General features: G+C 37.8%; 1 protein-coding gene across 1 annotated transcript in view; it reads right to left on the bottom strand.

Annotated features, from left to right (window-relative positions):
• Positions 1-16,850, bottom strand: part of BRWD3 (bromodomain and WD repeat domain containing 3) — a 129,249-nt gene that overhangs the window by 111,867 nt on the left and 532 nt on the right. The window contains exons 2-6 of the mRNA XM_007453705.1: positions 16,774-16,832; positions 16,542-16,571; positions 16,082-16,141; positions 1,966-2,116; positions 513-611 (exon numbers count right to left, since the gene is read on the bottom strand). Of these exons, the coding sequence (XP_007453767.1) occupies positions 513-611; positions 1,966-2,116; positions 16,082-16,141; positions 16,542-16,571; positions 16,774-16,832 (399 nt within the window). The remainder of the gene's footprint in view (positions 1-512; positions 612-1,965; positions 2,117-16,081; positions 16,142-16,541; positions 16,572-16,773; positions 16,833-16,850) is intronic.

Genomic DNA, 16,850 nt, shown 5'->3' with positions numbered 1-16,850 from the left:
GAGGAAGGGAGGGGAGGGGGAGGAGGGGAAGGGGAGGAGGAGAGGAGGCCAGGGGAAGGGAAAGAAAGAAAATGAATTTTAAAAAAAGGTTATCTTTTACAAAACCATGATTATATTTGCTTTACATAAAAATGCTTTAGGGCTTCCCTGGTGGCACAGTGTTTGAGGGTCCGCCTGCCCATACAAGGGACACGGATTCGTGCCCCAGTCCGGGAAGATCCCACATGCTGTGGAGCTGCTGGGCCCGTGAGCCATGGCCGCTGAGCCTGTGCATCCAGAGCACAGGCTCCGCAACGGAAAAGGCCACAACAGTGAGAGGCCCCCGTACCGCAAAAAAAAAAAGAAAAAAGAAAAATGCTTTAAAAAATCTGGACCAACCATGAAACTCTTCAAGAATGTGAGCAGTTTGTTTATACTTCAAATTTAATTCTGGTACGTAGTTTTGGCTGTATAATGAGTTCAGGAACGAACAAATTAAGAATATGCTTATAACTCACATGGACATTACTCACCCACATTTGGAGGTTTCACATAATTTACAGGTAGTTCTGGAGGTCTGCCTCTATGTAGAGCTGCAAAAGCAGAGCCATTCCATAGCGTACTCTTACAGTCTATACAAAAAGATTCAAAAGTTAGTCAAGGCATAGAACAGTTTTTTTTTTAACTGTACCCTAGAGGCAAATAACTGTTTTCAATTTTATTTATTGAAATACATTTTTAACTATTAAAACCCAAATAAGAAATAACATGCATATGTTTAAAAGTGTTATAATCTATATTATGATAGGTAAACACCAATGCCTTAATATTATCATCAGGATATTTTATTTCCATGCTGATATAGAACCAAAACTTTTATTATACATATATTTGAATCTTATGTAAATATGTCATGGATTAATAAGGTTTTAATTTTACATTGGTCCCCTTATTGATCTTTAGGCTTATACACATCTGCTCATATAAAACTGTATAAGCAAGGAAATGAATACAGCACAAGTATGCCAGGTAAAATTCAGAAAAATTTATACTTCGTGTATGCTAATGTTATGGAGTGCCTGCCAGCTGTGCCATAACAGGTAACACTGCATATCAGATGATAATTGAGTAAAAATAGTTGGGTTTTTATCTTTAATGTTTATGTCAAAAAATTCAAGCAAATACGAAATATTCCTAATAATTCAACTTTGAAACAAAAATATTCTATTACTCTCTTGAAAGATTGCAAATTAACTGAATTAAAGAATTTCCTTAAATTAAGATATTTAAAAACTGACATCATTTATGTAACTATTTATATTTGTCAATTAGGATTTTTAAAACATTATGCTAAAAAAAAAAACACAGAAATAAATTGGTTGCTAGACCTGAAGTATTTAATTCACTAAGGTATCCTAAACGCCTAATTTCACATTTTTACGTTCAGAAAATTCTATCTATATAATTTACATATGGGGGTCCCGTGTAAAACATTGGGAGAAATCTGTAAAAGACTGAAAAATAGTGGAGTAGAGAAACTGTTACTGAACGCTGATGGATTGATTCTTTTTAATATTTTTAATTATAAACATAGTTACACATCATAATTTTCATTTACCTGTTATGAAATACCCAATGTGATTAAGATGATATCAAGACTCAAAGATTAAGAACATCAAAATGTAATGAAAGAATATTTTATGTATTTATACTGTACTAATCAGAGCAGCAATCTTTTGAGATTTCTATTCCACAGGATTATAAAGAGATTTTATAGTCTTTACCTCTATAGTATTCACTGTTTTACAGAAAAAGGCTCCATTTAGGCCTCTAAAAATTTACTTGTACACTAGGAAAATAAAAACAAGATTGGCAAGATAAGAAAAACTAAAAGAAAATTAGTATTTAGAAAAGCATGGGAACATTTAATTAACATAAAAATACACTACTCTCGACTCCTTCCTCTAAAAACTGTAAAAATCTTACCTTTGGCATCCCGTAACAGAGACTGCCGACCAACACCTAGTAATGTCTGTACCCCAGGAACACTCTGAGGGATCTCCTTATCTAGTAAGGGACCAATCCGCTCACAAATTTTAAGGAGGTAGTCTGGAGGAATGTGTGCATTGGCTGCCACCTAAAAAGCATAAGTAAAATACATTAATGTTTTTGGTTTAAAAACATTAATCTAGTCCATTACCAAACTGTTCCATCATGGAAAAAAAGTACAATTTTAAAACACACAAGGGAAAATAACATTTTAAATATTTAATACTTCAACCAAATTTAAGAAACAGCTACAAAAGTTAAGCATCATTTAAACAAGTGATAACACATAAATGACATGGCAGTTTAACTTACTTTTTCGTGCCTTGATTAAATCATTTGCTTAGCTGTTAATCTAATGCAATAAGCATTACAAAACAGCAAAAAGGATCATGCCTAAAAATCAAAGAAGTACAAAGAGGATGGGTAAACTCCACTAGTACTTGATCAGCAGTGATCAAGAATCAGAGAATCTAGATTCTATATAAATGATAAGAATGCAAACAAAAGGTAATACTTGCACCAAACTCTCACTTAAGTCCCTTTAGGATTAACAGGACACATTTGCTTAATTAAAGCAGAACTCTTTCTCCTAAAAAAGGTTTGGTTTTCAAAAGAGTATCAAATTAATGATTATTTTAAATACCATGTTCTAAACAAGCTATGTACTCAAAATTCATTGCAACATTAACTCATTTTTTTCCTCCAAGTGCTTTATTTATTTTAACATTAACTCATCTTTAAAACACAAGTAAATTTCTGAAGATGATTAACAAATGTAGATAGGGATGAGACAATAAAACAATGAAACTGGTTTTCATTTTTTATCTAAGCTAATGTTAAAGTTACTGATGTGTTTCATAAATACCTAATTATTAAAACAGTAAAGTGTAAACTAGAACATTAAAAATCCTTAGATAAAAAGAACATCTATATTCTCATCTTGACAAAAGGCCCTAAAATCTACTTACAGTTACAATGCCAATTTTTATAAGTGCTACAGAGAGAGAAATATATATATATATATACATATATATACCTACCATCACATAGGACACATATCAATATATTACTTCCAAGTAAAAAACAATATAACTCAACGGAATAATTTTGTAAATAATCCCTAATGATCACCAAAAGAGATTATGTGTATTCTTGATAAATACTGGTTCACTGAATCAATGAATAAATAAAAACCAAAGTCTACCTATAAGTAATATCATATGAACTCACAGAGGAAAAATCTTTCTCCTATCAGGGTGTCTTTTTTGTTTCTTAGGAAACACAGGTCAAAGAACTACAATCCAACATGTATTTAGGAATCTGGGAATAAATGATTCTATTGTGATTATTTTAAATTATTTCCTGCCAATTATCCTTCTTAAGTCTCTGAAAAAACAAATTTTAATCTACCAAAATCACTGGGGCCTGGCAACTGTCATGATGGTCAGGAAGAATGGCAACTTATGGGACTTCCCTGGCACAGTGATTAAGACTCCATGCTTCCACTGCAGGGGGCATGGGTTTGACCTCTGGTCAGGGAACTAAGATAAAAAAAAAAAGAAGAATGGCAACTTAACCTGATTATTTGCATCTACAAGGTTTAGCTTCTGGATTGGGACAAAGGATCAAGCAAACTCTTTCAGTTATTTCACACATGTCTAGTTTTGTTTTCCAAGCAATTAACTACATCGAACTAAAATATACAGGTAATATTAAAGTCAAAGTACGTGATGATTCAATCTAAAAACTTTTTTTTTTTGTTACCTAGAGACACTGATGTCCTAAAATCCTAGTTTGTAATTCATTCTCTCCACAATAGGGCATTCCTAAATAGGTCTACATACAAATATAGTCAGTACTCCTAAAAACGTATATCTCAAAGAAAAAAGCCTTAACATACTGCATATTAACATCTATAATAGTTTTTGCCTTTTTTCCCCAACACTGTCTTGTATAAACTGGGCTTCTGATATCAGTAATTACCTTTTCACCAAGTAAATGTTATAAGGCTTTACACACAATGGTAGTTGATGTCTTTAGTGGCATTTTCTTTTTTATCAATTTTCTTTTCCTCATTTCATTACCATCTCGAATTATTCACTTGTTACACAAATCTAACTACCCTGAAACTTGCAATATATATACAGTAACATATAATCCAGAAAATGGGAGTTCTCTGATATGAATTTTTAGTATTATCCTCTTAAAGAAACCTGTCAGAATTATATCTTAAACTGAAATCTTAGGCCCCCTGGCTACTTCATTTTATAAAAACAATGACGCTTGATTTTCAGCTAGTTATATAAATGTTTTATCTATTCCTCAGTAATCATTTAAAAACACAGAATCATTAATTAAGCAACCAAAACAAGGCTCATCTACTCTCACATTCTCCCCCTTGAAAATTTGTATTATAAACTATTAAAGTTTACAAGTTTGCTTTTCACCCTATGCAATAGAAAATTGCTCAATTTCTAGGCAGTCCCATTCAAAAATCCATTCCTCTAAAATCAATAAAAATTTGATTGTAAAACAGCACTAGAGAAACAGAGATTCTATCAACACAATGGCAATAACAATACTTTTGAGTTTGAACGTGCTCTTTTCCTTTAAACAATATTTACAGGCTTCCAGACTATATCAGCACAGTTCTAGCAATGATAGTTTCTTCTAAATCAAACTTCAGGACTTATAAGTGGTATTAAACATTTACTTCAATCCATTTGCTTTGCCTAAAGCTGGAACTCTTTTTTTTAATTTTTTTTAAAAATCGGTATTTATTTATTTACTTGGCTGTGCCTGTTCTTAGTTGTGGCATGTGGGATCTTTAGTTGTGGCATTCAAACTCTTAGTTGGGGCATGTGGGATCTAGTTCCCTGACCGGGGATCAAACCGGGCCCCTTGCATTGGGAGTGCAGTCTTACCCACTGGACCACCAGGGAAGTCCCCAAAGCTGGAATTTCTTAAAGGTGATCTTTTTAGGCATAACAACCCTTATCCACCCTCAGTAATTACATTTCTAAGTTTTTAAAAAATTCTGTATTAGAATTACATGTGAATATAATGTAATATATAATAAAATGTAATATTGAAAGTATGTATTAAAATATTCTATGAAATTTGTGGCCACTCTTTTCGATTAAAACTCAAAATATTCTAATTTCAGTTATTTAGCCAAATTTCTTTCTGGAATATAATGGCCAAGAAGTAACACAGCAAGCACTTTGAGATCTGAAGAAGAAAGGCACTCTCTAAAAACAAAGTTCAAGAGCATAATACAAACGTTTGTATTATTCTGTAAAATAGCTCCAAGGAGTTAAATTATAGAACCTTTGAACTGGAAGGATCCTTATATACAATCAACTTAATTCCACATCTTACAGTAGGAAAAACAGATCCAGAGGAGTGAAGTCCAATGGTCACAATGAATGGACTAGAATCTGGGTCTCTGTACCCACTGTTATTTCTATTACTGTCCCATTAAGGCAGCTGAAAAATCATGAAAGTAACACAAAGACTGCAAAAAATTAAAACTATAAATTTGATAAACTGAAAGAAATTAAACGAAGCCTAGATTATAAACCTTCTTGATAGGAACACTGGCTGACCTAAAGAGCAAATCTAACAACTGAAATTACCATACTTGAGAATCATTATGACAACTGAGAAGACCAGAGAGCTCACTGAGATGATCCTACTACTCATAATTAGTTAAAAGGAATCCAGCTGGGCACTGAATAAACTACAAAAGGTACCTAATCTCAGGGGGCCAGACCTGCACCAAGAGCTACATTTGAAATACTAATTTTCAGATAGCCATGATAGCATTCTTACTTTGGCTTTTCGAAATAATAAGATCAGACAAGTAACTAAATAACAAAGAAAATAAAACTGTGTGTTTTGTTTTCTAACTAAAATCACTACACAGGTAAAATGAAGAATGAAACTGAGACCATATGCTGAAGAAGTAAAATGCAACATTTTGTCTGAGATTTGAAATGGGTTTTTTTGGGGGGGATAGAAAATGAACATCCATAAAGTTAGTCACATGACTTTGATATTTAGGGACAGGAAACAAAACAGATTTTGAAAAATACAGCAAGGCTTTAAATATATCAATATAAGTATAGTAGAGATAAGCACAGTACTTTGAAGTCTAAGAGCCTGGATTACTCAGGCTCTAAAATTTACTAGCTGTTACTCCTTCTGGCAGTATGATACTGTAGAAAAGACTTAGATTTGAATTTTTCCAGCATCCCCAGGATCCTACTTATACGACCTGCAAAGTTATTCAGTCTCTCTGAGCCTGAGCTTCCTCAACTGCAAAACAGGGAGTAATGATAACCACCTCATATTATTTGCAAAACAAAAACAAAATCATTCACTCATGCATTCATTCATTCAGACATTTGAAGTATAGGGATATAATGGAAAGATTAAACTGCTGCCCTAAAAAAATCTATAATCCCAGTGGGGGAAACAAACTAGTAGCTAGAAACAAATCAAATCTACAAGCCCCAGAGGTTTAGCACAGAGAGCTAAGGAAGCAAAGTACAGTACCTAATTTAGCCTGGGGGTAGGGGTTCTTGTCCAATTTCACACCTGAATTCTAAGTGAAAGTTAACAAGGCAGACAAAAGGAAGGGAAAGCATTCCAGGCAAAGAGAAAGGAACCCCCATCCAGTAAACACACTTTGCACAGTGACTAGTACATATATCTCCTCAATGTTTAAGATGCTCCTCTACAACATTAAGTTAAAAAAAATAAAAATAAAAAACTCTATCCAGAGTATCTGATTTTGAAAGAAAAAAATGCCATACTTGTACAAAAAAGATGAAAGAAAACATAAAAATCTAATAGTTTATTTTCTGCTTAATACTGTCAGTAAAATATAAATGTCTGCAATAATCCTATATTATCTTTATAATTTAAAATTTGAGTTTTAATGTTTGCTGAATTTGAAGGAGGAGAAACGAAAAACTGGGAAGCAAAGGAAAGAAAACAGGCCGTTCCATTGTAGTAATACCACTGGTTAACAGGGTGGGCCACAAAGTGTTAAGACTTCCTATCATTTTCTTTTGAAAAAATTAATCATTGTTCATAGCATTTATTTTTATTGTTATTAGTTTTAAGATTTCCTCAGGAATGAGACAGGCAGAGCAATCCACCTAGGGCTCAAGTATTCTCTGGTTAATACTGCCTCAAGAAAGCACTAAAAGTACTATAACCCTGAGGTCAGATGATATCAAGACAAGAACAAGGGACCCACCCACAGTCTAGAAGTTTCTCAGTAGAGAAAGGTCCAATAAAAAGAACTCCATACTACCTAGCAGATTAGTAAGCCTAAAAAATATATATATCACGAAAACACTTCTAAGGGCTTCCCTGGTAGCGCAGTGGTTGAGAATCTGCCTGTCAATGCAGGGGACATGGGTTCCAGCACTGGTCTGGGAAGATCCCACATGCCGCAGGGCAACTAGACCCGGGAGCCACAACTACTGAGCCTGCATGTCTGGAGCGTGGGCTCCGCAACAAGAGAGGCCACGATAGTGAGAGACCCGCGTACGGCGATGAAGAGTGGCCTACACTTGCCGCAACTACAAAAAGCCCTCGCACAGAAACAAAAACCCAACACAGCCAAAAATATTAATTAATTAATTAATTAATTTTAAAAAAAGCTACAAACACCCGTGACTTATAAAAAAAAAGAAAAGAAAAGAAAACACTTCTAATAAAGTTAAGAAAATTGAACAAGTAATAATTAAGAACCAGCTAATTATAAAGCACCATGGTAGATACTAAAAGGTATAAGAAAACATCTTCAACAAGGTAATTTAAAATACAAGAAATAAATTGTCAATAATGTATAAAAAATAAGATTAGGATAAGAAGAGATCAGTCAGAAGGGTTGAGGATCCCTGCAACAAGACATGGGAAAAACATACCTCCCAATTCTTAAAAATGAGTTAATACTATACCAGTATCATATTGAATTACTTTTCTGTAATACATAAAATGCAAATAACACTAAATACCTTTTCACCTAGTGATCATTCCTTGCTTAACACAGATGCACTTCAAAGATACTCATTTTGGGCTCAATTCTGACATTTTTTAAGTGCTTTTTTTTCTTCTTTCTTTTTTTTGTGGTACGCGGGCCTCTCACTGTTGTGGCCTCTCCCGCTGCGGAGCACAGGCTCCGGATGTGCAGGCTCAACAGCCATGGCTCACGGGCCTAGCTGCTCCGCGGCATGTGGGATCTTCCCGTACTGGGGCACGAACCCGCGTGTCCTGCATCGGCAGGCGGACTCTCAACCACTGTGCCACCAGTGAAGCCCTAAATGCTTTTTTAATGGTACTATTTTATATGCCCCTTACCTTATAAAAAATATTAGGAAAATTGGGTGGTGATAATTAGCCAATTACCAAAGAAAACATAAATTCTGGGGTCATAGTTCTTCAGATTTTAATGCTAACCATTCAAACTCTGTCCTATATTTAAAATGTAGTAAAATGTAGTAACCAACTCATTTGCACTCATCTGCATTCTTTCATATTTAACTCATTTGGTCCACACAACAACCTTGCAAAACAGGTAGGAGTTTTTATTTTATAAATGAGGAAACTGAATCTCTGAGAGGTTAAGTAACTTGCCCGGGGTGGTTCAGCGAGTAATGACTATCTCCTGGACTAAATCTTATGGCCTTTTCTACTACCCACAAAATCCTATTTGAGAAATGTCAAACAAAGGCATCTCTAAAATATGACACAAACACTAAGTTGACTTTAAATTACTATTTTGCTCCCTACAAAAAAATTATTAATCAGTCAATAACCAACATCAGTAGAACTTCAACAGAAACACACAAACTAAGCTAATATTCAAATGTCACAAAGGTGCTTTCTGAACAAAATTTTATAAGAAACATTTACCCAATCCAAATTCTTACTCTTTAACAGCAGCTCTCTTCATTTCCTTAATACCATCTTATTTGTACTGAGATACCAGTTTTCCTAGGACTGATGCTATATCTCCAAAAGGATTTTAATCATTGAAAGTATGTTTCTAGAGCCCAAGTGTGGGGAAAAAAAAAGCCAGTGATCAATCCAGATGAATAGGTAAAACAAACATGTTATAGAAAGCAAGAGCGTACACGTGGCTCAAGCCAATCAGTAGTGAGGAATACCAGTTTACAGACATTGACTGCTGCCTGCCATAATACCTATCAGTTAGCATTATATCCACACGGGAGTCAAGCAGCACATGCTTTTTGGTTTCCCATGATGCATTCCGTTCCTCCTAACTATGGCTGTGTGTCCACATAACAGTTAATAAATCACACATGCTTAAATTGCTTCCACACTTAGAGATGCAATACCATGCTACCAGCACTCAAAATCATTCTACAGTTCCAATAGACAATTTAAGCTATTACTAGTAACGAGAGAACAAGAGCTGGGTAAGGTAAGAAAAAAATGCAGGTATGTCTGGAATTCAAATACAGTGTTTTAAAGCAGTTGGTGAGGATCAAATGAGATAATGTGAAAACATTTTTAAACTCAAATATGTTAAATGCAGATGTAAATTCTTATAAAGACATATATCACCATAGATGTACTATTTCTAAAGACAGCAGTGAACATACGATCTTGATAAAAGTTTTTTAAATAGCAGAAAACTGCTTCAAGTCTTTTGAATATAAAATGAAGGTAATAAAATCTATGTTATTACAAATGTAAGCACTAATTGGTGCTTTCAATTCTACAGATGGAAAATGCTGAATAAATGTAAAAATATATACCACACCTAAAGATAATTATGTCTTTGGTTGAGTCTTATGATAGGAGTACCCATACAGTGATTCAAAAATCTTAAAGCATGCCTTTAAAAAATGTTTCCAACTCACCATTCCAATATATAAAATTTGTATATTAACAAAAACTGTTCATTTGTTTACACACACACACACACACACACACACACACACACACACCCCTCACTGCTCTGTCATCCCCAATAAAGCTCCAAGGAGGAAGCAATAAAATAGTCAACAATTCAACAGGGTCACCACAAATGAAAGGACATCTGTATTTATTTATATTATCTACCTTAAGATGTAAGAAGCAAATCTAATTCTATTATGCTGTAAATAACAGTCAAGCAGAAATAAAGAAAAATACTCAGATCAAACTTCAAAAACAATCATGCTGACTTCAAATCTCTCCCTGTATCATTACAAAATTCTGAAAATTAATTTAGAATTTTTTTGAATGTCATAATCAAAAACGTTACAGTTCAACATAAACTGACAAACATTTCATGTTCAGACTCATTTTTTTAAAGGCACTTCAGATCTTGACATGTCAATACTTGACTGCAAGCAGCTTTAACAAAAAAGCACCTTCCCATGTGTTCCAAATTATAAGTAAAACACTAAATGAGATTTAAGAAAGAAAAAATAGGGATTTCTAGGCTATGCAATAGTAACAGTAGTAATGAAGTGTTGAAGAAATCTAACTTATTATCTTAATATTCTTCTGGATAAATCAAGTTAAGCAGTATAGACAATTCAAATGAAAATATACATATGGACAGAGAGGCAGGATTTTTGTTTCAAGTATGTAGTATACATGACTATGCAACTTCAATTCAGTATTTTGATATCCTTGTTTATAGTCCTTCACCTCTTCATTATGCATTTGTCTTCTTTCCTTTTTATATCCCAGTACATCTTCAGTTTGAAGTGCTGCTATAAAATTATACTAATTAATACTTTGCCCTAAATTTAAATCCAAAACATGTAGCTGAATCAAAGATCACACTGTATAAATCCATTGTTCTAATAGCACTAAAAAATACTACCCCGGGGGGCTTCCCTGGTGGCGCAGTGCTTGAGAGTCCGCCTGCCAATGCAGGAGACGCGGGTTCGTGCCCCGTTTCGGGAGGATCCCACATGCCGCGGAGCGGCTGGGCCCGTGAGCCATGGCCGCTGAGCCTGCGCGTCCGGAGCCTGTGCTCCGCAAATGGGAGAGGCCACAACAGTGAGAGGCCCGCATAACGCAAGGAAAAAAAAAAAAAAAAAAAAAAATACTACCCCGGGACTTCCCTGGTGGTCCAGTGTTAGGACTCTGTTCTTCCACTGCAGGGGCACAGGTTCAATCCCTGGTGGGGAACTAAGACCCTGCATGCCCCTTGGTGTGGCCAACATAACAAAACAAAACAAAATGAACCTACCCCAAGAAAAAAATCCATCTCTCCTACAATGAAGCCACTCAGAATCTCGTCAGATTTGAAATAATTTTTATCAACAGTACAACTGATGAATCTAGCAATCAAACACTGCACACTCAGTTCTCAGCCACTTCTTTTCCTTCTGTTCAATTCTCAGCCCTGCCCCATCTTCCCTTACAAAGAAATCTATAGGTAGAGAACAGACATATGACTAAAAATAAGACCATATTATCAAAATGTAATATCCCTACAAAAATTGGATCCTGGTGTGGAAAAATAAAAACCTATGTGTACAATACAAAAAGTAAATTAAAAACAAAAAAGATAACACTAAACCATAGATAACAGTCAAACAATAGAAGAAATTCTGTGTATATAAAAATTAAAATGTATAAGGAATTATAAAAACAATAAATTAAAAAGATAAAGGAGAAAATCAAGTATATGTAGGAATATACAAATGGATTAATGACAATTAAAAAATAACTTGTTAAAGTTTAAGCCTCACTAATAATGGGGAAAGGAACCAATTAAGTCAACTGAGGACTATTTTCACCTATTAAAGCCACCAAATGATGGTTACATTATAAATTAGGACAATCTTCTGGAGAGCAGTTTTATAATATATAACAAAAGCTATAAAATCGATAGTCCCTTGACCTGATAACTCCACTTCAGAAATATAGCCCAGAAAAACAACTGAAAAATAAAAGAAAAAAAAGGAAAAAAAGCAGAAAGACTACTAAACTATGCAAAGATATTAGTGAAAAACTGGAAGTAACCCAAATATTCAACTAGCAATTGAGTTCTAATCACAGCAACTTAAAAACAACAGAATCTTTCCTTGCCATTAAAATAACAATGACTATTCAAATATAGATAAGTATACGTAAAAGTGTTACATAAGAAAATATAAAGCATAAAGTGGACATTGATTACAATTACATGAAAATATGCCTTTACAATATAAGGAAAGGAAGTCTAGTAAACTGGGCTTTGTTTTTTTTGTTTTACTCTGTGTGAGTGTCTGTGTGTGTGTGTGTGTGTGTGTGTGTGTGGTTAGGAGACTACTTTTAATCATTTTGATGCTCATTTACTTTTTGCCACTGTCAAGTTAATTTTTAAAAAGCTTTTTCCTTTTAAAAAATGTTACTTGCTTAAAATGGTCTACTTAGAAACAAATAAATATAAACAAAAATATTGTCAATACACCTCAGTATAAAACTCTATCTTCCAAACCACATTAGTCATAAAGTATTAAAACATATTGGTAAGCACTGTTGTTTTTGCCCTTTTTTTGAAAGAACTTCAGTCCAACAAAAAGTCTGACTACAAATTAAATTGGTAATACATGCAGTTTTTCAAAAATATTTTTTATCCATTGGAGAATTTTTTACCATTAATATTACAGATGGTGGAGTTTATCCTTGTCATAATTATTATATCATTTTCTGTGCTTTGCAAAACTAAAAAAAATTAGTCAGCAGATTTGGTGATAATTAGCATGGCCTCATTCTTGTAATTTAATACAAAGAAAATTATCAAACGAACACCAAAGTAATTTAAATATTGTCCTGTTGAAAGCAAATTTTAAATCATTTTATTTATATTTAGAGTCTACCATACCCCTCCAACTTTCTTTAACTTTGTCTGATTTTCCTCTGTTTGGATCTTACTGGAAGGAAAGATAGCTGAACTTAGATTTTAGTAACATCACCCCTTTCTCCTTTCATCTCCTTCCAATTGACTGTGCCAGTGGCTAACACAAGGGAACATCCTCCCAAAAATAAAAAGGATCACCTTTTTGTGTGTGTCAATGCCGAACAGAAGGTGCATTTACACTATGAATTACATTTGCTGAACAAACAACAGTCAATCCAATGCTTTTTGGTCCTTTACTAAAGTATATTCTATTTTAAAATATGACCATTGTTGTTTCCTTGTAAATCCAAAATCGTGTTTCGTCCATTCTCAAAAAGCTCATAATCCACAGTTCTTATTTAGTGAAATTAACTGCATAAACGCGATTTAATAATGATTTGCTGAGCTATTTTCTACAATCTGAGATATACAACGATTATGCTTTCATTCCGTAGTCGATTATCTAACCCCCGGCAAATTTTGAAATTAGCTTGATGCTATTATTTTTAATTGTGTCGTTTTTCCATAGTCCTTGGTCCGTCAACTCCCCTCCTGAACCCCTTCTGCCGTGCGGCCCGCCGCCCCCAGACCAAAAAAAAAAAAAAAAAAAAAAAAAAGCCTAAAAGTTCTGGGTCTTCCCTGGTGGTCCAGTGGTTAAGACTCCGTGCTCCCAATGCAGGGGGCCCGGGTTCGATCCCAAGGAACTAGATCCCGCATGCATGCCGCAACTAAGACCCGGGACATCCAAATACATAAATAAATATTAAAAAAAGAAAAAAAGTTCTGCTTCCATTGTAGCACCCAAAAGAGATTGCACTCATTGACTAATTGCTCGTAAATTAAAACAAATCAAAACAAGGCAATCCTTAAAATAAACTGAAGCAGTCAAGGCCTACCAAATGAAGTTTCTGTCACTTTTGAACAGTCTTATCACAATACTGCCACAGAGTATTTTATTTTCACACACCAGACAGGTAATAGTCCATGGCTATAAATTCCATCCTAAGACACAAGGCCAGGTAGATGGACTGGGTCCCAATGCCCAGTCAGCCTACATCCATCCTCCCTTCAGCTGACCAGGTCTTGAAGCGTTGGTGGTAGACAGAGTAGGCCCTGCCTTCCTCTGGGCAGTGGGAGAGAGCAGGTGTGCTCTTCACTCACTCCCGTGTCCCGCTGGGTCCCCAGCACCAGAGCACAGGGGCCGCCTGGGTGGGCCCACCAGCATCCACCACACTTCCAGGGAAGGGGAGCCCCTCGCACCACTGACTGGAGGCAGCCTCAGTCCTGGCCCTCAAGGACCTCAGAGACCCTGGTTCTCTGCCCAGCAAATATATGAATTCTTTCAGGTCCTGCCCAAACGGCACCTCCCAGCAAAGTCCTCATTCACCCCAGCATCCAGCACCTCTGGACAGCAGGATGATGCACAGGATCCCTGCTGCTGACCCTTCTGGAACACCCACTGGGCTGCTCCACCCTGGGGTGCTGGTGCACACAGGTAGTGCCACAGAGATCTGAACCAGGAAGGGGAGGCCGCCCCAAATCTCAGTTCAACATGCTGAGTGTTGACTGACAAAACCCAAAGCAAGGACCGCACACCTGCAGGAGAGAAGTCTGAACCTGAGACCAGGGAGGAGTCGGTCTATACGGCAGCACAAACAGAACAGGAGGGCAGAGTGGCCACAAGGGTGGCATTATCCTCACAAAGGACTTTCCGACCAGGTCTCTGCAAACACCCCGGGGGCACTGCCGTCCTAGTTCCCCACACACGGAGAGTGAAGGCCGAGCACCCGAGGCAGTGCGACGGTGTCTCTACAGTCACAGCGGTGTCCATCGCCAGGCTGGGGTCCTTGAGAGCGAGACCGGGGCCATCTTCCTACAGCAGGCGCTCAGCAGAAGCTTCTCTGTCCCAAAAGGGAGGGAGATGGAACAGAGGCAGGAAGGAGCCTGGAGCCCACCCATTTCCTTCACACATACAAATTTTATAGAGCAAAATTATATGACCTGAAACAACAGAAACTAGAAACATAAAGGGTAAGGATGAAGGATAAACCTGTATCTCGACCACAAGAAGTACCAGGCACTGCTTTGCACAATGATCAAATAGTTCACAACAGACAGGCCAAAACACAGAGACAGAAACTCGATGAGAGAAAAGACAAAGAAGGAGTAGCGGTTACACGCTCCCCGCAGAGCTGCCTCAAATGCCCCAGGACCACGCTGTGCAAGGGAAACCCAGCGAAGCCCAGCACCTGAGGGCGACCTGCCTGTCCCACACGCTGGGTGGCACGCATGCACACACAAGACGGATTATGCCTCCCCATTTCGTCCCGGTTTGCAGCTAAGACAGTTTATGGGTAGGAAACCTGAATTTACATGCTTCTCCGACCTTCAAAGAGGTTTTACTGTTTTGCTATCCTTCGGTCTGAACTTCACACTGCCTGGCTAAAAGCACAGGCAGAACACCACATCGCCTCCTTTTCCTCCTCTGAGAAATGGAGAAAGTGGGACAGTAACCCTATCTGATAGAGTGGTTGTTGGGATTAAGTGAAAAACCCCACATAAGTCACTTAGTACTTACCTCGTAATACACACTAGAAAAAAATCACTAGACATTATCGTGATTATTGACCTGCTGGGTCCCAACAAGAGCCTTTTTAAAAAGGTAAAAGTGCATCCACGTGAATAAATGGACCCTTGCAGGGGCCACAAAAAAAAAAAAAAAAAAAAAAAAAAACAGCCTGGCCTCAGTTCCCGTATTTCAAGCCAGGACCAACCAGAAAGCAGTTTTCTTCCACTAATCCGGAACTCCAGGCTGTTACCAACGCTGTCATTGGCCAGCGTCAGTCCTTGGTACGTGCCCCAAGATAACCCCCTGGTTTCTCTCCGTTTTCCCCCTACAATGGGCCTTTCCCGATGTTTGTAACATATTCATAATCTACAATACGGCATCTCTGATAACCGGTTCACATTCTTCAAAGTTTTCGGGTGGAAACAAATGAGGCCAAGGGGAGGGCAAGGTACCCTTTCTCCGACTCGCCGGGAGGGGGGAAGGGACAGTTCTTCGGCTCAGCGCTGAGCTCCAGAGCCGCGTAGGTTGAAGGGTCGGGGCGGGTTGGGGGAACAAGGTGGGGAGGGAGTGGAGTAAGAGTTGGGTTAAGTTGAAATGAAAACTTTACTCACCAGATCCTCGAAGCTTCTTCGGTGCTCTCTCCCCTCCCAGTCTAAGCGGCGCGGAATAAGCTGGGGGCCGGCGAAAAGAAAGGGGGGAGGGGGCAACGATAAAGGCCAAGCCTCTGCTCCGCGTCAACCCGACCCAGTTTGGGTCCGGGTCCTCGACCCTTTGGCGTCTTTATTGCTGTTGGCCTGATAGCTGTTGTCTCAGAGCTAGACGAGTGTTGGGGAAAGGAGGCCGAGGAGGAGGAAATCCTGAAAAAACACCTCCCACAGGCATAAAGAGGGGCGAGTTAAGACCCCAGCGATATCCGCCCCTTTTGAGGGAAGAAGCCGGTTCACCACTGTGACAACAGCTATGAGTGCCCAGATCCAAGCCTTCCTCCCGGCCCTAGCCCTCCGCCCCTTACTTGCCCTTCCTCCAGTCTCACCCCAACCGTCCCCACCTCTTCCCGAAGGGGCTGCGTACCTGATGCTCCTCGAGCTCCTGCACTAGCACCTGAGCAAAAGGGAAACACGGATATGAGGGCAGCTCGGGCCACCAACCCATTCCTCCCTCCCCAAACTGAACCCAGCCGCTGACGGCAGGGTTACTCAAGGCCGGCCTTTTCCTCACCCACAGCGGAACCGCACACCCTGCTGCCTCGATTTCCCCACTGGGACCATTCCCCAAGACTCCCAGATCTCCTTCCCCTTCTCACCTGAGCGGATTTGTTGCAGGGTCCGGACTGCAAGAATCTAGCGATCAGGTAATACAGCTCTGAGGAAGCGGGGGGGG

The sequence above is a fragment of the Lipotes vexillifer genome, unplaced genomic scaffold (genome assembly GCF_000442215.2).
Source record: "Lipotes vexillifer unplaced genomic scaffold, Lipotes_vexillifer_v1.1 scaffold599, whole genome shotgun sequence".
Taxonomy (NCBI): Eukaryota; Metazoa; Chordata; class Mammalia; order Artiodactyla; family Lipotidae; genus Lipotes; species Lipotes vexillifer.
The sequence above is the reverse complement of the archived record's forward strand: the minus strand, read 5'-3'. Positions and strand labels throughout refer to the sequence as shown.